Source organism: Eptatretus burgeri, chromosome 9 (assembly GCF_056783735.1).
Source record: "Eptatretus burgeri isolate ZD-2024b chromosome 9, Ebu_testis_v1, whole genome shotgun sequence".
Taxonomy (NCBI): domain Eukaryota; kingdom Metazoa; phylum Chordata; class Myxini; order Myxiniformes; family Myxinidae; genus Eptatretus; species Eptatretus burgeri.
Genome location: NC_140969.1, coordinates 452,791 through 474,652, shown reverse-complemented (window position 1 = coordinate 474,652; position 21,862 = coordinate 452,791). Strand labels below are relative to the sequence as shown.

At 48.5% G+C, this 21,862-nt stretch overlaps 1 protein-coding gene across 5 annotated transcripts in view; it reads left to right on the top strand.

Annotated features, from left to right (window-relative positions):
• Positions 1-21,862, top strand: part of LOC147019399 (ubiquitin carboxyl-terminal hydrolase 14-like) — a 203,105-nt gene that overhangs the window by 116,330 nt on the left and 64,913 nt on the right. For all 5 annotated transcript variants that reach the window (XM_085893825.1, XM_085893823.1, XM_085893822.1 and 2 more), the window contains one exon: positions 9,387-9,442. In XM_085893825.1, the coding sequence (XP_085749951.1) occupies positions 9,387-9,442 (56 nt within the window). The remainder of the gene's footprint in view (positions 1-9,386; positions 9,443-21,862) is intronic.

Below are 21,862 nucleotides of genomic sequence, written 5' to 3'. Positions count from 1 at the left end.
ATATATATATATATATATATATATATATATATATATATGTGTATGTATATATATATATATATGTATGTATGTTTATATGTATATATATATATATGTATATGAATATCTATATATATTGTATATATATATATATATATATATATATATATATATATATATATATATATATATATATATATATATATATATATATATATATATATATATATTGTTGCGGATTCGCGCTCCGGCGTAACTCGAATCGCAGCACGTCGCCCACCGGACGGACAATCCAGTCGTGACCCTCTCGGACTAACGCCGGGAACTAGTCACGGGTGGACCTTTCGGTCTCACCACGATCGTGCCAATCGGCCCCCGCGTGGGATAGGGTTGCTCGCCAAATTCGACCTACCTAAGTACCCACACGGAGGGTAGACCGGGCGATCGCACCTCGCCGCAGGTCGACTTCGGACACGGGCCACTTTAAGCGACCCGTTCCGTACTATCGGGATAACCGAGCGGTGTTATTCGTCGGCCTCGACGGTTCGATTAATTATCGGGCGTTTTAGCCCACGACCAACCCTTTACGTGAAGCAAGATGGAGATTCAATGAAAGAAAAGACGAAGCGAAGCGGGAAAACAGTTCAACATAACTCACATTTATTTCGCAATGAACGGGAAGCACACATATACAATTACACCAAAAGCACATGTAAAAGGAGAAGAAACACAATATTACACAAAAAGCAAATATAAAAGAGAAACACAATGCAGAGCTATCCGACTACCGAGCACACGGCAACACTTATACAATTTTACTTCACAGACGGCGCCGACAACACGTATACCCAAAGCAAAAGAAAAGAACCACCCTCCAGGATGAGGCGGGCCTGGGGCCGAGACCGTGTCGGGCCTACCCGTCTGATGATGAGACGCAGAGCAGAGCGGTTGTTGTGAAGCGGCGTTGTGGTTGGTGGTTGTTGTTGTGATTGCTGTTGAGACGTGGTTGGTGGTGGTAGTAATGGCGGCTGGTCTAAAATAAAGATAGTAAAAGAAAAACGGCTATCCTGAAGAGTCGCAGCCCGACTGAATGACATTTATTCCCTCGAAACAACGGGTTTGGGCCTAACTACACATATACTTACAGAGATATCTCACCGAAGGGACCTGAATGGTGGTTTGCGAATTTGGTCAACCACAACACTACCCCCTCCCCTTTTTACAGACTCGTCCCGAGTTGTCAAATTTTCGTGTGCCATCATGTGTAGTTTTCCCCTAGTACATTTTACCTACGGATCCCTGAGTGCGACATTCATGGTATTCGTGTCCCCAAAATAAATAACCTGAGGGCTGAGTAACTACCTAAACAAGCTCACTCACACGGACGACTTAAATAAAATTGCCGGCGCTAAGACAAACATGCCGGGGGCGCACTCATATTTACAGTACATCTTAACCTTAACTTACAAATTTTACACTAAACCATGGCCCAGGATCAATGAACTCTGCAAAAAGAAAGCAGTTAGCAGGGAGCCAGGCTGCTCGCATGCAGTCTCTGACTCAAACAATGCAGGTGACAGGGAACGTGGAGGCTGCTCACACGCAGTCCAAGGCCTTCCCTTTTTTAACTGAACGCAGTGAACCACAACGGTGCATGGGCTGCACCAACGCAGTCTCCGTGCCAGCTCAAGTGGCACACGCAATGAACACAAACACGGTGCACGGGCCGCCACTGCAGGCCCGTGTTGTAGCTGCCAACAGGGCAGTTCTTGCAGCTTGCAAACTGTTGCTTTCTGATCCTGGCGCACATGGCAATGAACAGGGGGGGCAAAGCAAAAATTGAACGGGGCTGGTGAACAGGGGCAGTGGGCATGGCATGGCAAAGGTAGCAGGCAAACACAGCCCGCAGAAGAAGGCCGCTGCAGGCAAACACAGCCGGCAGACGAACTGGCCGGCACAGGCCTTGAAGAAAAACAGCCAGCCGGCAGATGAAGTGGGCCGGCACAGGCCTTGCAGCTACACAGCCAGCAGATGAAGTGGCCGGCACAGGTATTGAAGCAAAACACGGCCAGCCGATGAAGTGGGCCGGCCTTTGCCTTGCAGCAACGCAGCCAGCAGATGAAGCTGGCCAGCCTTTGCCGTTCAGTGGAGGTTGGTGGAGGGAGTGCGGTGGTGCTGGCCACTCGGAAGGCGGGCTCGGACCTACCTACCTGTCTCCCTCCCACCTATCGCCTTTGCCTGTTACTGTCCATACCCACTCCCTTAATTTGTCCAAACCCCAATTTAGCCCCAACTTATTTTTTTATTTTTACTTCCCCACTATAAATCGTCCCCTAACCCCCTTTACTGTCCTTGTTCGGTTAACCTATCCTGTCACCTAGCCTACTCCCAACCCCTACGTTCCCTTCCCGGAGGGGAATAAGGGAGAGCTAACGTCCTGTGTCGAGGCCCAACGAAGCCTCAGGATGGCCTCCCCAGAGTTCAGCGATCTATAACCAAAGTGGGTCCAGCGGCCCACAACGACAGCGAGGGGATGGATGGTGCGGAGGGGTACATCTCCTAATCTACCCTAACCATTTAACTGTTAAACTACCCCGGGGCTTTCAACAAGCGCCTCTCGTTTAAACTATTGGTTCTAACAACCCAGATTCCCGTCGCCTGTGTTGGTGTCCTCACAATTTCGGGCCTCGCCCCCCAATTTTCTCTCCGTGCCCTCACACGGTCTCATGGCTGGGACACGTGGCTCCCTTTGGCAGGCACGACCCTCTGCCGATTCTCCCGCTATGGCACCCCCGGGCACTACACTGCCTCCAAGCCTACCAGCTCCCTAACACCGGGGAGTGCCCCCCATGGCACCTCCCCTGAAACGCACACGTGGCAGGCTGGCTTCCCAGGCCCCTTTCCGAGGGTCACCTGTGCCCACAACACTGCCCACGCGGCTAATGGCGCCCCGGGCCCCCGCACCAAGCAGGCGCACCCGTGCCCACTACGCTATCCCGGCCCCCCCATGGGCCCTTGGCCTACTACGGCCGACTAGCCTGGTGCCCGGGGTACCCACTCAGCGATACTCACTTTTCGCAGCCACGCTCCCAGCCCGTCAACAGGGCTCCTGCACCCCTCCAAACGAGTTTCGAGCCTACTTCCCCACCAACAACAAAACGACTTCCATATTTGTTAATTTGACTAACCCACTAACTCAGTCTACACTGACCCCGGGGTCCCTTGGGCGGGAGTCACTCCTCCCCCCCCAATCACTCATCGCACCATGCATTCCCCATTCGCTCCACTCACACAGACCCGCTGGCCTCACTCACTCACCAAGCACATGCTTCCACTTCACTCACCAACTCTTCAACACACACACCACTGAACTCTGCCATCCTCCTTACTACATCCCCTAACTAACTCGTGCTCCCACGTCGTCCCTTAAACTACAGCACGTTCCTTTTAACACTACGTAGCTAAACTACGTCCCCTCTACACATTCACAAGTCTGTCACTGTCTCCAAATCTCTAAAATAACTTTCCCAACCTAAATCTCGCGACAATCCCTCTAACTAATCCATTCCACGGACTCCATGAGGACTTACCCCTGCCCCATGAAGTCGGTCTTACTAAGCTAACCCTTCCCCCTAACTAGTTTCCATCCTGTGCCCTGGTCAAGGGGATCTTCTACCCCTTGCCCAGGAATCCTGTGCACCCGAAAGTGAGGCTTGCTTTTTTTTTTTTTTTTTTTTTTTTTTCTTTTTACATGCGCAGCACCAGCGCGGCAACTCACAGCTCGCGCACTTTGCACCTGCCCGTGACGTCATGCAGCTGCACGTGTACCTCGTCCCTCCTTGGACGGTACCATCCGGCAGGGATACCCCTCCTGCCGGATTCCAACCCCGCGTGCAGCCATGACGTCACCGTGCGCATAAAAAAAAAAAAAGCCCCACGTCTCGAGGGGTTCCCCACGCGAACACATGTGCTTTGCCCGTTGGGGCTTAACACACACGATCGCGTGGAGAACCCGTCCGGTCCAAATCCATAATCCTGCCTAAACTTTGTCCGTCCGCGGGATCGGCAAATCCACCGCTGGCGTTTCCAGACCGGGACTTCACTCTCGCAAGCGAGCACGTGGGGGCCTCGTGCGTTGCACAGCACGGACCTCGTGCTCACTGCTGGGTGAACCCGGCACGGTCCCCGAAACAACTACAGCCGCTACTCGGCTTTCTTTCTTCTGTCGCCGTCGTCGTCGCCATTCAACACACGCACACCTGCGTGTTACGACGCTCACACTCCATTCCATTACATTCACACCGGGAGACGCGGCTGCGTGCTCCCGCATGCCAACCGACATCTCCCTCACATACCGCTCTCTCACACACACGGTCTCCCTTGCATAAACCATACCACTCACACGTGGTGCTCCATTCACTCGCGGCCTTCCACTCACTCGTGCCTCACTCATACACCGTGCGGGGGCACTCAACCGCGGTGCCTCATCCACACTGGCCGTTTCATCCACACACACGGTGCCTCATCCACACACGGCGTGCTGGGAAGCACGTACTCTGGCACCATCGCCACCACACCACTCACACACGGGGTCGCTTCCACACACGGGGACGCACTCACGCCTTGCACCACACACACAGGGACAACCACACTGGGGATTCGTGTCCCCACAAGGGTCTCCGGGGCCTCTATACCCCCCAAGCTCTCCGTGCACTTGTCCACAGCACTCCTCCTCTCAACCTCGCAAAGCACGACCGAACTCACCTGGTCGTGACTCGCCTCAAGGGGGCATACTCCCTCCCCTCGTTCCTGGAGGAGACTATCCCGCTGCTCGCACCGGGCCTCCACCCAGTCCACCAGCTCACCCCCATTGTCCTCCACTACCTCCGTGTGTGTGTGTGCACTTACCCCGTCTTCATCGTGCAGTCTTCCCTCTATCGTTCCCATCTCCCGTGTCTCTGCCAACTCAGTCACCTCTTCCTCCCTTGTCTCCACTATTTTTATTTCCTTTGTCGTCACCTCGTGTCTCGTCTCACACGTTTTGGTCTCCCCATTTAATTTTTCCCTTTCGGTCACCGTCGCACCCCCTCCCAGTTCGTTCGCTCCTACACGTGGAGTCGCCATTTTAAGCTCCCTGCTAACGGCCTTCATGCCCGCTTGCAGGCATCGGCCCATGTTCCGCGTCTCACCCTGCAGCTTTTTAGTTTCTTCCCTCATTTGCTTGTTCATTTGCTGTGTATTCGCATCCATCTTTTCGTTCATTCCTTTTATTTCGTTTTTCATTTCATTTGTATTTGTATCCATCTTTTTGTTCATGCCTTTCATTTCGTTTTTCATTTCATTTGTGTTTGTATCCATCTTTTGTGCATTCGCATCCATCTTTTGTGCCAGCATGGTTAATATGTCGGGTGTCGGGTGCGCTTGGGTGAGCCGTTTCGGCAGGGGTTGGGGAAGGGTTTTGGTGGAGAGGGGGAGGGGAGGTGTCATACACCGCGGCCGCTGCCGCACCCATTTCGGGCTCTGGGTTCAGTTGGGCGAGTTCGTTTTCCTGTACAACCAACATTTCCTGCACGGGGATTTCATCCTGAGCCATGGATTCTACACATTCTACATCCATTTCTAATACCCCCGGCTCCCGCTCGCCTTGAGACGCCATCTTGCTTCTCTTAAAGGGTTAATTTAGCTCGCTCGTAATTTGGAGGGAATCGGGGGTCGCTTCTCTCACCCCTGGGCCGATTCCCGTGAATTTAGCTGGAGACAGGAGAGCCCGTTTTCCCGTTCTCCGATACCAGTGCCGCGAGGAGGGCGATGAGTTTATATCGCACGACCTGACACCAGTGTTGCGGATTCGCGCCCGCCGGCGTGCGGACGGCCACGTAACTCGAATCGCGGCACGTCGCCCACCGGACGGACAATCCAGTCGTGACCCTCTCGGACTAAAGCCGGGAACCAGTCACGGGTGGACCTTTCGGTCTCACCACGATCGTGCCAATCGGCCCCCGCGTGGGATAGGGTTGCTCGCCAAATTCGACCTACCTAAGTACCCACACGGAGGGTAGACCGGGCGATCCCACCTCGCCGCAGGTCGACTTCGGACACGGGCCACTTTAAGCGACCCGTTCCGTACTATCGGGATAACCGAGCGGTGTTATTCGTCGGCCTCGACGGTTCGATTAATTATCGGGCGTTTTAGCCCACGACCAACCCTTTACGTGAAGCAAGATGGAGATTCAATGAAAGAAAAGACGAAGCGAAGCGGGAAAACAGTTCAACATAACTCACATTTATTTCGCGATGAACGGGAAGCACACATCTACAATTACACCATAAGCACATGTAAAAGGAGAAGAAACACAATATTACACAAAAAGCAAATATAAAAGAGAAACACAATGCAGAGCTATCCGACTACCGAGCACACGGCAACACTTATACAATTTTACTTCACAGACGGCGCCGACAACACGTATACCCAAAGCAAAAGAAAAGAACCACCCTCCAGGATGAGGCGGGCCTGGGGCCGAGACCGTGTCGGGCCTACCCGTCTGATGATGAGACGCAGAGCGGCGGTGGCGCCTCAACTCCGCAGGCCTCGCGGACAGTGTCTGGTAGGGGGTGGGAAAGGGGCCCCCTTGTCGCACTATCTCAGCGCGGGGGGAAACAGGAGGGGGTTGTTGATGCTCGGGGGGAGGAGGATATCACCCTGTCTCGGGTCCCGCGACGAGCGTCTCCTCCTCGACCTCGGTCGCGTTGCTGGCCTCTCCCTCTGCAGCTCCCGGCACCGACGCGAGCACCCCCTCGTCCGCCTTCGCCGCCGCCACCTCTCCACAGCTCCGTCTAATCGCCCTCTCCGTCTCCTCTCTTGGCTCGTCCTAACTCTTCACTCTTGACTTCTCCCCTCCGAACTCTGACTCTTCTTCCCAGCTCCACCGACAACTCGTTCCAACGCACCACTCTCAACTTTTCACTCTGAACTCACAACTGCCCACTGAACTGCTCTGACTGACGAACGCAGCCGTTTATATCCCCCGTGGCTTCGCTCCCCCACCTTTGACCCTTTACCTCCGACCCTTCACCTCCAACTGGCTCCCCATTGGACCGAGGAAAAGTGGGCGTGAATGCTTTTTGATCCATGAATTTGCATATAGCGTCCTCACTCCAACGCCCTGGAGGCGGGGCCAAATCGCCCCAGCTCGCAGATAGGACGGAACAGAAGTGGGCGTGAGTCGTTTTTGATCCGTTTTTCTCGAATCGCGGCATGTCGCCCACCGGACGGACAATCCCGTCGTGACCCTCTCGGACTAACGCCGGGAACTAGTCACGGGTGGGCCGTTCGGCCTCACCACGATCGTGCCAATCGCCCCCCCGCGTGGGATAGGGTTGTTCGCCAAATTCGACCTACCTAAGTACCCACACGGAGGGTAGACCGGGCGATCGCACCTCGCCGCAGGTCGACTTTGGACACGGGCCACTTTAAGCGAACCGTTCCGTACTATCGGGATAACCGAGCGGTGTTATCGTCAACCTCGACGGTTCCGATTAATTATCGGGCGTATTTAGCCCACGACCAACCCTTTACGTGAAGTAAGATGGAGATTCAATTAGAGAAAAGACGAAGCGAAACGGGAGAAACAGTTCAACATAAAGCACATTTATTCCACGGCAAACGGAAAGCACACATATACAATTACCACAATTATGCACCAAAAGCAAATGTAAAAGTAACACAACAATTCTGCACAAAAAGCAAATGCAACAAAAGAAACACAATGCAGATTTACTACCGACTACGCGAGCACACGGCAACACTTACACAGTTTTACTTCACAGACGGCGCCGACAACACATATACTCCAAAGCAAAAGAAAAAGGGGCCACCCTCAATGATAAGGGGGCAGACGGGCCTGGGGCTGAGACCGCGTCGAGCCTACCCGTCTGGTGATGAGCCGCAAAATGGCGGCGGCGCCCCGACTCCGCGGGCCTCGCTGGCACTCCTGGAATGGGGTGGGAACGGGGCCCCCTTCTCACACTATCTCAGCGCGGGGGGAAACAGGGGGGGTTGTTGATGCTCGGGGGGTGGAGGATATCTGGCTGGCTTGGGTCCCGCGACGAGCGACGCCACTGCGACCTCGACCGCGTTCCCGGCCTCCCCTCTCCGCAGCTCCCCGACTCTGACACGAGCACAGACCTCCACAAAGCTTCTTGGCTTCTCCAGCCTCTCCGGACCCCGACAGACACTCTCTCGACTGATTTCGCCGCCGCCACAACTCTCCAACTCTTTTCTCTTCTCAACTCTCTAAATCCGCCCCGCGCTCGGCGCTTTATAGTCCGACAGGAGAAATCGTATGCAGATTTTTGGATCAGGAACGGCTCGGGGGCGGAGCCACGCTCCCCCATTGGACGGAGGAAAAGTGGGCGTGAATCATTCTTGATCCGCGAATCTGCATATAGCGATTATACTCCGACGCGCCTGGAGGCGGGGCCAAATCGCCCCACGCTCGCTGATAGGACGGAACAGAAGTGGGCGTGAATCATTCTTGATCCGATTTCTCGGAAAGGCTGGTGTTTTTGCACCCGCTGCTCGGTGCGCGCCCTGTACGAGTCCAGTATCGGTGCCCACAAGCGGCGCGGGAATGGCGGTGATGCGATGGTTGCGAGGGCGAGTTGTGACGGTAAAGGTCGTGGCTGTTGGCGTTGCTGTTGTTGTGAAGCGGCGTTGCGGTTGGTGGTTGGTATCTGAAAGCGGTTGTGGAGAAGGTGGATGTTGTGAAGGCGGTTCTGGAGAAGGTGGCTGTGGTTGTCGAAATGCGGTTGGTGGTGGTTGTGGTGGTAGTAATGGCGGTTGGTCCAAAATAATGATAGTAAAAGAAAAACGGCTATCTAAAAGGGTCGCAGCCCGAATGAATGACATTTATTCCCTCTAAACAACGGGTTTCGGCTAACTACACATATACTTACAGAGATATCTCACCTACGGGACCTGAATGGTGGTGTGCGAATTTCGTCAACCACAACAATATATATATATATATATATATATATATATATATATATATATATATATATATATATATATATATATATATATATATATATATATATATATATATATATATCGACTCCTCCCATGCCCTTCTTGCAGAATAAGATGCATAATGCAACCATGAAAGGCTGCCCAAGGTAAGGCTTTTGCTGTTTTAAACCCTTCCCAGATTTCTTCAACATCTGTAAAGACATTCACAAAGAGTACAAGCATGACAATCCCAATGCTTTACTGGACTGTACATTGTTAACCCTGAGAAGCAATTTCCACAATATTTTACAATTTACATCATTCATTTTGTTGTCCACCATATTTGTTTTGCTGGATGTTTCTCTTAACACAAACAACTGGTGATGTTTTTCAGAAGCCTCAAGACAAAAGCTTTGTTGAGGAATTCTTTGGCCTTGAGCTGTGCTCGTTGTATCCTTTGAGTAATTTGAAAGCAAATATGGGTTCCATTCTTGTTTTTAAAATTACTTTTAACTCCAGTTTTCACCAACTTTGCAACATTTCTTTTAAGAGTTCCTACACAGTAAGCACATGTTGTTGATGAATACAGACTTTGGTGAATTATCACTTGAACTCTTATCGCTTACTTTATTCCCACGGGTCATAATTTGAAAGGTCTATATGTGTAGTAATTCTCATGTGGTTGCCTAAAAATGGACCTCATTCCGATGACAGTTATTGGACGGATTGTTTGTTCATATGCAGCATGTGGCTGCAGGTTTGCATCAGTTCTTGCAGGGGCATTGTGGTGTTGCTGTTCCATTGCCCCCTGTAGGTTAGAGCAGGAATTTGTAATTTAGCCAGGGTGTTGAGGATAGCTCGCTTATTCTATAGGAAGGACACGGTGGGATCTTGAACATTCGCCAACTATTGCTGGTAAACGTGACACTCAGTTTAACATCCATCCATGGTATGGTACATGCATTGATGCCTCGCCTTGCCTGCAAAACACTAGAATGACAGTTTATATCTAGGTCAGAATATCCTGTTAGCCTGGAATGGTAGCACAGTGAATATCACAAATAATCAGGGAGTGGAACTGGTGTTGTACCACAACTCTACCTCCCCTTCCTCCACCCCTCCCCCCCCCCCCCCACATTATGTATAAGACGAGAGTCTTCACAGTGACGGCTATAACTGTTATTTGCCAAATGTTACTCCTGCAAATAAATATGAAATATACAGAACATGAAAAGGTTTCTAACATAAACTTGGAAGGCATTTTATTTGCTTTTTACAACTTTTATTGCCTTGTACTGAGCAGATTATTCTTTATTAATAATAAATTATTCTTGATAATGATAATATTGTCCCCGAGCCATGCCATCTTTGAGACATAGGCCCCAATTGGCAATGAGATTCTAAGTAAATGTAAATGTAGATTTTTATTTATTTATTGTGAATTCAGAGCTGCAAGTTGCTTTGACAATTCCATGAATGCTTTCCACGATAGACGAGGTGCTTTGCAACTTGCACATAGCCACAAAGGCGATCGAGTCACCAAGGATTGATTTTTTTTTCCTTTTCTAAAGCTCATGGAGGAACTTATGCATACAACACATGCATGGTGAAGACAGTCTTCTTCTCCTTATCTTCCTTTAATAAGGGGTGGGGTCCAATGGTACCAATCTTCTGCCCTGATTTGACTACGATACTCCTCTACTTCTCTTTGGCCCTAGCCAACTCTTTCCACTCCAATCACCCCCACCTTATTGATATCCCTCCTCACACAATCTTCCCATCTCAATCAAGGTGTACTTCTTTTCCTCCTACCTAACCCCTTCAACCTTTCCACTCTCCTTGCCTTCCTCTCTCTTCCCCATCCGTACCAGCAGTAGTTGACTACTGGGGACATTAATCGACAATAATATATAAAGACATTGACTAACCCCTAACCCCGAGCCATTGCTGAGGATTTTTTTGGCCACATTTTTCAAAGTGATTTTTGTCAGTTTTGATCCTTGCAATCATGTCACATGTGAGTACCCCACCACCATTTGGGTGATTTCTTGAAACATCAGAAAAATCACCACCGGTTGTTTGCACTCTACGGTATGATAGCCATCAAAACAGTAGTTAGAAAAAAAAAACAAGAAAATGTATAATTTTTGTCAAGTTCAAAGGATCATTTCTTCTGAAAGGTTTATCACAAATATGTGAACATCTTTCATCAAGGATCACATAATGTAAAGAGACATTCTGATGGGAAAGTCATTGAGCAAAGGGTTGTGTCCAGGAGGGACCCAGTGAGTAGCATTGACAAAAACAACCATGAGAACCAGCTTGATGACTCAAAGTTGTTCATTGAGATTGTCACATCATCAAAGATCTGTGAAAAGCTTGAGGGTGGTGACATTGAAGGTAAAGATGTGAAGATATTTTATTCTTCCATGAAAAACCTCCGTGCAGCAGCAGTAAGATGTGGTTTCCTCTTCACAAGCCACTTTTCAGGGACAGTCAGTTTGTTGATTTCAGCAATGAGGCGTGTAACATATCAATGGTGCTCACCTTCATTCCATGGTACCCTAAGCTGCTGTGTTTCACTGATGAAGTATGTACTTGACTCGGTCAATGAACAGTTTTTTTGATTAACAAGCTTTGTTTCAGGGAATATATACCAAATAATGTGTGCAATGATGCCGTCTGCTCTGAAGCTGGTGAAGACTGACCAGCGAGTTTTTTTTTTTTTTTTTTTTTTTTTTTTACATGACCTCAGGCTCATAGTGGAGCTGTCACACACATAGACATACAGACAAACATACATGACACAACACAAGACTGTTAAACAATACAACACAGCCACTGAGCTTGGGGAAGTGCCATGACTCCTTGGTCTGGGATACTCTGCGTACCAGCAACATTGCAACAATGGTGCTGCTTTTCTCACCTCGCTCAGCGGGGCATTTCCCAAGAAGGAGTATTTCCTCCATCTCATTGATGCCAACCTCTGCGATTGTCTATGCTCTTTACCTTTTCAATGCTGAATGTCAAGCAAGGAAGCAGCATGTACCATTTTTGAAGTCTTTTGTATGATTCGGCCTGGATTTGAACCGTCGACTTCCTAGACTCAGCATGGATGCTTTCACGATTACACCACTGAGTCTGGTGTTCCACAGAATGTATATAATTTGGAGTCATTTGGCTGATGTGAATCTTACAGGGATGGACAGTGAACGATTCACCAGACTTGCGAAGATCAGGAAAGTAATGCTCATTGTTTAGCAGGTTCTAATGCTGGAGAAGAATGGGTATTTTCTATCATTCGGAAAATTAGGAGAGATGACAGAGGGGAAATAACATCTGCAAGGGACTTACTCTCCTCTTGTCAGTAAAATAAACCTCCTAAAGACCAAAACAGAACCTTGTTGTGCATTTCAGTCCTATACAGAATCCCACTATATTAAATTAAGGCACTTCTCTGTATGTATGTATGTATGTATGTATGTATGTATGTGTGTGTATGTACATCTGAAAATCAAAGGAAAAACAAAAGTGCTGGCCCGATCTCCAACAAATTTTGCACATGCGTTGGTAGTGCCCAGGGTCAGGTCATGAGCCCAAATCCCCACCCCCACACGGGGGGGGTGGGGGAGGGGGGGAAGATGAATTACGAGTTTCTCCTATACACATGCCACAGTGCAAGTGGTTTACGGACCCCTGCTGCAGTCAGGGGGAATTCTTAGCCAGGGCACAAAATATATATTTCCCTACCCCCCCCACCCCCACTATCCTCTTCTCCACACCCCCCAGGCTGCCTAAGGGAGGGGGTGTTTCTAGTTGCTTGAACAAACCAATAAATCGACTTTGTTTTATTGCTTTGGCTTTGGAGGGCAGGTTTGAAATGTGGCTTTCCCAGGAAAGATCATGGCAGATCATGAGACCCAGAAGCTTGAAAGAAAGGACTTCTTCCAGAGGGTTGTTGAGAAAGTGGATGGGGGGGTTTCCAAACGGTCCTTTCAGAGAGACATAGTGAGAGTGTGAGATTTGTCCGGATTGAAAGACATGTTCCACGTGTTGGACCAGATTGTGATTTTATCCAGATCTGCAGTGAGCGAAGAAGCTGCTGCATGGCAGTCTGATGGATGAACGATGGTACGGCAGAGGGTGGAGTCATCAGCAAAGAGATAAAGAGGAGTTTCCAGAGAGTCGGAGAGATCATTGGTGAAAACCAGAAAAAGAACAGGGCCCAGAACGCTACCTTGAGGAACTCCAGCCTGGACAGGAAGGGGGGATGAAAGAACTCAATATATGGCCACACGTTGACTGCAACAGGAGAGGAAGTATGTGAGCCATGAGTGGAGATGGCCTTTGATACCATAGGAAGAGAGTTTGGTGAGCAGGGCAGGGTGCCAGACCATGTCAAAAGCACGTGATATGTCCAGGGATACGGCTCGGATTTCATGTCCGGCATTGAGTACCTCCATCCATTGTTGGGAGAGCAGAAGCAGCATATCCAGGGTAAAGTGACCTGGTGTGAAACCAAATTGATGATCGGAAATCAAGCTATTGGAGAAGAGGAAGGATTTGATGTCTGAAGCGATGATGGATTCCATAACCTTGCTGATGATTGGAAGAAGGCTGATTGGTCTGTAGTTGCAGGGATCTGTTTTGGCACCTTTTTTATGGCATGTAATGGCAGTAATGTTAGCTGATTTCCAAGCAGATGGCAGATGACCTTGAGCAAATGAGTGGGTGACTATAACAGAGAAAGGGTGAGCAAGAGCAGAGGAGCAGGTTTTTCGGACATTTGGGCTGATGCCGTCTGGCATCGATGTAACTCCTCAGAGTTAAAGATGCTGCGATTCTCGTTGGGAGTGACGAGGATGGATAGGATAAGAAATGAGTGTATTAGAGGGACAGCGCAGGTAGGACGGTTTGGAGACAAAGTGAGAGAGGCGAGATTGAGATGGTTTGGACATGTGCACAGGAGGGAAACGGAGTATATCGGGAGAAGGATGTTGAAGATGGAGCCGCCAGGCAGGAGGAGAAGAGGAAGGCCAAAGAAGAGGTTCATGGATGCGGTGAGGGCGGACATGCGGGTGGTTGGAGTGTCAATGGAAGATGTGGAGGATAGAGCAAAATGGAGACAGTTGGTCCGCTGTGGCGACCCCTAACGGGAGCAAGCCGAAAGAGGAAGAAGAGGGCTGATGCCGTCTGGACTGGTTGCAGAATCTGAGTCGAGGTTTGACAGCAAGCTCTCCACCTTGTCAGGATAATAGGACACAGAGTCCAGGGACAGTTGGGTGCGACTGGGTATGATGGGTAGAGAAAGCAATGGGTTTTTGACACAATATTCCGATGCAAACACCAAGTTTAGGTATTCAGCCTTTTCATGTGCGGTATCAGCAGTGTGGCCATTTGAGGTAAGGGAGGGGATGGTGGGGGAGCATACACCAGAAACAGATTTGATTAGATGCCACCAGGGTTTGGAGGAGGGAGAGAGGTTTGAAAGTTCAGACTTGAGCTTAGAAAGATGTTGTTGTCTGGCTCTCCTGAGGGTAGATACACACTTGTTCCGAGCCTTATGGAAGGAAACTTCAGTGTTGCAGTCCTTAAATCTGTGGTTGTCACCACACTTGAAGCAGAGACCTTTGGTTTTGAGGAAGTCCCTTCTCTCTCAAATGGGTTTCTTGCTGAATGAAATGCACTCATTCAGATGAGGATCCTGCTTGTCGTGATCCCAACAATTTATTGTGACTGGTAGTTAGTTTCACATTCATAGGTGTAGATGTCGCCAAGACTCGAAAGGGGGAATTCAGACTTCTGTGTGTTCTCCCCTTTTCTGTCAACCGAGAATTATGTTGCCTAATTGGGTATAACTTTGGGTCATTATGGAGTATGGCCTTTCTTCTCAAGAATTTTGTGAGTTTGGTGAATTGTGAGTAGCTTCCATTTGTTATTTTGTATTTTGAGGTGTGCTTCCTCCAATCTTTGTGGATATGAGTAGGTAGCTTTTCACGCATCGGATGTGTAGAATGTGCACGTAGTTGAGGCTGGTTAAATCAACAATTTGTGCAACTTTGTCTGTGAACAGATCCGCAAGTTACATAAGCCTGCAGTTTTCATCCACCTTGAACCTTGGGAAACAAGTGAGTTTCTCAATTACTTGAGTGGTAATCCTTGTTGTATTTTTAAACTTCTGATTAAGCCCCTTCCAAGCTTCTTGGTAGGCGACCTCAAGATAGGAAACATAGCGGTGTCAAAATCGGTGGACGAGGTATCTCATTTTGCCTTTGGTGTACTGTCGGACCCCGCTATTTGCAGGGTTTACGTTCCTGAAAAATGCCATGAATGTCAAATCCGTGAATGTAGAGGCATTGGTTCAATGCAAAATGGGGGGGATACGTTCCCGTCGGATCATGATTCATAAGGGAAAATCAAAACTCCCATGAAAAACCGCGAATACAGCCATGAAAATCATGAATACACCCACAAAAAACCGTGAAAATGCAAAAAATAAAAATAAAAAACCATTAAAAAAAAAAACCTCAAATGCCTGCGAAAATAAACCCCATGAATTTGCGAAGCACAAGGCTGTGAATGTTGAAGTAGGTCACATTTTTTAACCAAGAATATCTGCAAGTCGTGAATTCGTGAATAGCGGGGTCCGACAGGATTTCGCAAGGAAGGTAAGTCTTTGCGTCACGGGGTTCTGAGCCTGGTTGAGCATTGTCTGGAAGGAACAGGGCCAGAGTTAGAACATCATTGGGTTGCCGTCATAGATATCTGGTTCGGGTGTTGGCGAGCAATGGTGTTAGTTATCTCACTTGTCATAAAACACACACACACACACACACACACACACACACACACACACACACACACACACACACACACACACACACACACACACACACACACACACACACAAGCATTTAAAGGCCATTTTCCCTGCTAAAGCAGGGGTTAGCTTTGTGGGCACCATGACAATCTTCTCCACTTTACCCTATTTTCTGCATCTCCCCTTCTTAATCCCCTTGCCCACATTTCTTCTTCCACCACCTTTAGTCAAGTTTTTCTCGGTCTTCCCCGTCCTCCACTTCCGACTACACTCATTTCCAACACTCCTCTCACCCAGTTACTTTCATCCTTCCTCAACACATGACCCAACCATCTCAACCTGTTTCTCTTCACAACATCCATCACAGACTCTATTCCCATCATCTTTAGCAAGTCATCATTTGTCTTCCTCTCTCTCAACGATACTCCATACATCCACCGAACCATTCGCATTTCCACCCTTTCCAGCCTTTGTTGCTGCTCCATGTTCATTACCCATGTCTCACTCCCATAAATCATCGTACTCCTCACACATGTAGCATACACCTTTCCCTTCAGCTTCAACGACACTCCCTCTTCATCAGCACGCCACTCAGTTCCCGAAACTTCTTCCATGCACATCTCACTCTAGCAACTGTCGAAGAGTCTGATCCACCTTCTCCATTCAGCATGTCTCCAAGATAGCAAAATGTTTTCACACCTTCCAGCTTCACACCATCTCCAAGATCCAACTGAACAATTCCTTCATCTGCTGCTCCCTCTATGCACACCTTACACTTGAATGTTGCTGCCACACTGGTTAATGACCCTCTCACCCCACTACATTTTCGATGAACCCATTCAGCACACATTGTACACTGAATGGAGTTCACTCCGACACCCTTCCTGCACACAGCACACGGCCACTTCCCAGTCCTATCCACCTCACCACATGCTTTACCACTTGCCATCACCTTCGTCTTTCCGATATTCACCTTCAAACCTTTTTCCTCCATACATTCCTTCCACTTGTTCATCTTCTCCTTCAGTCCATCCATACTCTCTGCAATCAACACCAGATCATCTGCATACAGCAGCTCCCACGGTAAACCCTCCTTGACCCTCCGAGCCAGCACCTCCATCACAACTACAAATAGAAGTGGACTTGGTACCGACCCCTGGTGCACTCCCACCCTCACTTCAAACTCACCACTGTTCCCATCCTTTGTCCTTACAGCTGTGCGTGCTCTCTCGTACATTGCCATCACTACTCTGATCAACCATTCCTCCACTCCCAACTTCCTGAATGCCCATGTCATAACTTCACGTGGAACCCTATCAAATGCTTTCTCCAGATCACCAAACCCAAAAAACAACTTCTTCCTCTTCTCCAAGTACTTCTCCTGCAACTGCCTTACAATAAAAATTACATCTGTCGTTCCTCTTCCTGGCATAAATCCAAACTGCATTTCGTCAAGCTTTACCTTCTTCCTTATCCTCTTCTCCAACACCCTTTCCAATACCTTCATTCCATGCTCCAATAACTTTATTGCTCGATAGGAGCCATAGTCCAGAGGGTCACCTTTCCCCTTGTACAGAGGGACGAGGGTACTCAGTTCCCAATCCACTGGAATGCGGCCTTCTTTCACCACCAGATTTTTTTTTTTTTTTTGTATACCTTGGACGAGGCTCGTATGAGAGCTAACACACTTCAAGGAGGCATGAGACAAGAGGGGTGGGAGTGGAAGGGACAAAACAGTGGGGAACAGACACATTAGGTGAACTGTGGAAGGGAGAGGGATGGGGATGGGACGGGGAACATGGCGAAGAGAAGATGGACATTACAGGGACTTTCAGGAAGGAAAGCAGGGGAATTGAAGGAAGTGGGCTTGGATGGATTATCGGGGGTAGAAAAGATCGAGGATTTGGATGGAGGAAAATAAGAGGTGGTGGTGAACAGCTGTTTTGAAAGCCTGGAGGGAAGAATGGGAAAGAATAGAGTGAGGAAGTTTATTCCAAAGGCGGGAAAAAAGAGGAATGAAAGAGTGAAGATGAGCAGTGATTCGTGATTTTGGTAGTTTTACCAGAAGGGGGTTGTTGGCGGACCTTGAGCGCCCTGTGGAAATGTGGTGGGGACAAATCGCAGAGAGAGCAGGGGGGGCAAGGCTGGAGAGGAGTCGGTAGAAGACAGAAAGACCACCGACCAACCTGCGGTGATTGAGTGAGAGGCCCAAAGACTCAGCTTCATTGCGGGAGATGCCGATGATCTTAAATGCCCTGGTTTCGACAGCGTGAAGCCGAGAAAGGTGGGAGGCAGGAGCACCAGCCCAGAGGGGAGAGCAGTACTCCATCAGGCTACGGACAAAAGCTTTGTAAGTGGTCAGGAGCTCAGGGGGGCCGAGGAAGGACTTTGCACGACGGAGGATTCCCAGTCGGCGACTGGCTTTTGAGGCGAGGTTGGAAATGTGACTTTCCCAGGAAAGGTCATGGCAGATAGTGAGACCCAGAAGCTTGAAAGAAAAGACTTCTTCCAGAGGATTGTTGAGAAAGTGGATGGGGGGTTTTCTAAACGGTCCTTTCGAAAAGACATAGTAAGAGTGTGAGATTTGTCTGGATTGAAAGACATGTTCCACGTGTTGGACCAGTTTGTGATTTTATCCAGATCTGCAGTGAGCGAAGAAGCTGCTGCTTGCCGGTCTGAGGGATGACAGATGGTACGGCAGAGGGTGGAGTCGTCGGCAAAGAGAAATAGAGGATTTTCCAGAGAGTCCGAGAGATCATTGATGAAAACCAGAAAAAGAACAGGGCCCAGAACGCTACCTTGAGGAACTCCAGCCTGCACAGGAAGAGGGGATGAAAGAACTCCATTTAGGGCCACACGTTGACTGCGACAGGAGAGGAAGTCTGCGAGCCATGAGTGGAGATGGCCTTGAATACCATGGGAAGAGAGTTTGGTGAGTAGTGCAGGGTGCCAGACTGTGTCAAAAGCACGTGATATGTCCAGGGATACGGCTCGGATTTCCTGTCTGGCATTGAGTACCTCCATCCATTGATGGGAGAGCAGAGGCAGCATATCCAGGGTAGAGTGACCTGGTCTGAAACCAAATTGATGATTGGAAATCAAGCCATTGGAGAAGAGGAAAGATTTCATGTCTGAAGCGATGATGGATTCCATAACCTTGCTGATGATTGGGAGAAGGCTGATTGGTCTGTAGTTACAGGGATCTGTTTTTACACCTTTTTTATGCAGGGCAGTGATGTTAGCAGATTTCCAAGCGGATGGCAGATGACCTTGGGCAAATGAGAGGGTGAATAGAATAGAGAGAGGGTGAGCAAGAGCAGAAGAGCAGGCTTTGAGGACATGTGGGCTGATGCCGTCTGGACCGGTTGCAGAATCTGACTCGAGGTTTGAAAGCAAGCTCTCCACCTTGTCAGGAGAAAAGGATACAGAGTCCAGGGACAGTTGGGTGCGACTGGGTAAAGTGGGTTGAGATAGTGATGGGTTTACGACACAAGATTTAGCTGCAAACACTGAGTTTAGACATTCAGCTTTATCACGTGTGGAATCAGCAGTGCGGCCATTTGAGGTAAGGGAGGGGATGGAGGGGGAACATACACCAGAAACAGATTTGATTAAATGCCACCAGGATTTTGAGGAGGGAGGGAGGTTTGAGACTTCAGACTTGAGATGAGAAAGATGTTGTTTTCTGGCTCTCCTGAGGGTAGATACACACTTGTTCCGAGGGGGGGCAACTTAGAGAAGGAAGAGTGAGGGGGATGAAAGGTGGGAGAAAGGTGAGGGGGGAATTTTTGAGAGAGGTGAGAGGGAGGCTTGGAGGGAGAAGAGTGGGATGGTTGCTTTGAGAGTGAGAGTGAGGGGTGAGGGGGGTGAGTTGGCACTGAAGTTGGAAAAAAAGAATGGTTGATGGAAAGCGAACATCCATGGCAAACTGTGGTTTTATTGATTGAGAAAATTGATCATAAAGTCCTACTGGAAGCACGAAAACATCAAGGAAGTGCAAAGACAATTTAGAAGACATTTTCACAAAGATCCACCAATGCGACGCACCATTGCTCGCATCCGAGATAACTTTGAAACAGATGGAACTGTGCATGATGTCCATAAGGAGTGTTCAGGAAGACCACGGTCATCAACCACCCCCGCAAAGGAAAATCAATTGCTGGTAACCCTCCACCGATTCCCACGGAAATCTGTACGACAAATGGCTCTTGAGACAGGAATCCCAAAATGAAGCGCCCATTGCATTTTGAAGCGAATTAATTGGAAAAGTTACATTCTAACATTAATCCACGCTCTAAATGAAGACGATCCTGACGGGAGAGCTGAATTTTGTGAGTGGTACCTCGGCAAATGTGAAGATGATGCAGCATTTCCATCCAAAATTGTTTGGAGCGATGAGGCCAGCTTCAAGTTAAGTGGCTCAATTAACCGACACAATTGCACCTACTGGGCTCCTGAAAATCCGCATGTTACTATGGAACACCATTTGAACTTACCAGGGGTTACAATGTGGTGTGGGATATCAGCATTGGGCATCCTAGGGCCATTCTTTTTTGACCAAATTGTCACTGGGGATGTTTACTTAAACTTGCTGCAGGAATCCGTCGGTCCACGTGTTGAAGAGATGTTTGGTGACGAAGAGATTTACTTTCAGCAAGATGGAGCACCTCCCCACTACCACCGTGATGTAAGGGCCTATCTCGAAGCAACTTTTCCGAACAGATGGATTGGGCGAAGAAGTAGTGTTCAATTCCCTGCGCGTTCCCCAGACCTCACTCCAATGGACTTCTTTTTATGGGGTTATCTCAAAGATAAGGTTTACGGCTCAAAACCAGCAATAGTCGATGAGCTGAAAGAGGAAATTGAAAGACAATGTCTTGCAGTTCAAAATGAAATTATTCGTAACGCTGTTGAATCCATTCGTCCGCGTTATCGGCTGTGTTTGGAACGCGATGGTCGTCAGTTTGAACATTTGTAAACATACATTTAACCATTAATCTTGTTTCTAAGTCAATAAACAATGCATTTATTATCATTTAAAGAGTGAGTTCATTTTTGGGACACCCTGTATGTATATATATATATATATATATATTTTTTTTTTTTCTTCTTCCTTCGGGTGCTCCCGTTCGGGGTCGCCACAGCGGATCATCCGTAAGATCCGCATAGAGATTTGGCACATGTTTTACGCCGGATGTCCTTCCTGACGCAACCCTGGTCGCCTCTTACGACACGGATATGGTACACCTATTTTAACCGGGGTATACACCGGCCCAGTATACTGGTACTCATTTGGCCGACCTCGGAAGGATGACAGGCTGAGTCAACCCCCTGGTGTATTAATTCAGTGGCCCAACGGGGCTTGAACTCAGGACCTTTTGGATCCCAAGCCGCTGCCCTAACCACTGCGCCAACACCAGGCTCCTGTGTGTGTGTGTGTGTGTGTGTGTGTGTGTGTGTGTGTGTGTGTGTGTGTGTGTGTGTGTGTGTGTGTGTGTGTGTGTGTGTGTGTGTGTCTGTGTGTGTGTGTGTGTGTGTGTGTGTGTATGTATGTATGTATGTATGTGTATATATATATATATATATATATATATATATATATATATATATATATATATATATATATATATATATGTACCTATGTATACACTAAATGGCCAAAAGTATATGGACACCTGCTCATCCAACATCTCATTCCAAAATCATGGGTATTGATATGGAGTTGCTCCCCCCTTTGCTGCTATAACATCCTCCACTCTTCTGGGAAGGCGTTCCACTAGATATTGGGACATTGCTGTAGGGATTTGCTTCCATTCAGCCACAAGAGTATTCGTTAGGATGGGCACTGATGTTGAGCGATTCGGTATGACTCGCAGTCGGCGTTGCAATTCATCCCAAAGGTGTTCGATGGGGTTGAGGTCAGGGCTCTGTGCAGACCAGTCAAGTTCTTCTACACCGATCTCGACAAACCATTTCTCTATGGATCTCGCTTTGTGCACGGGGTCATTGTCATGCTGAAACAGGAAAGGGCCTTCCCTAAACTGTTGCCA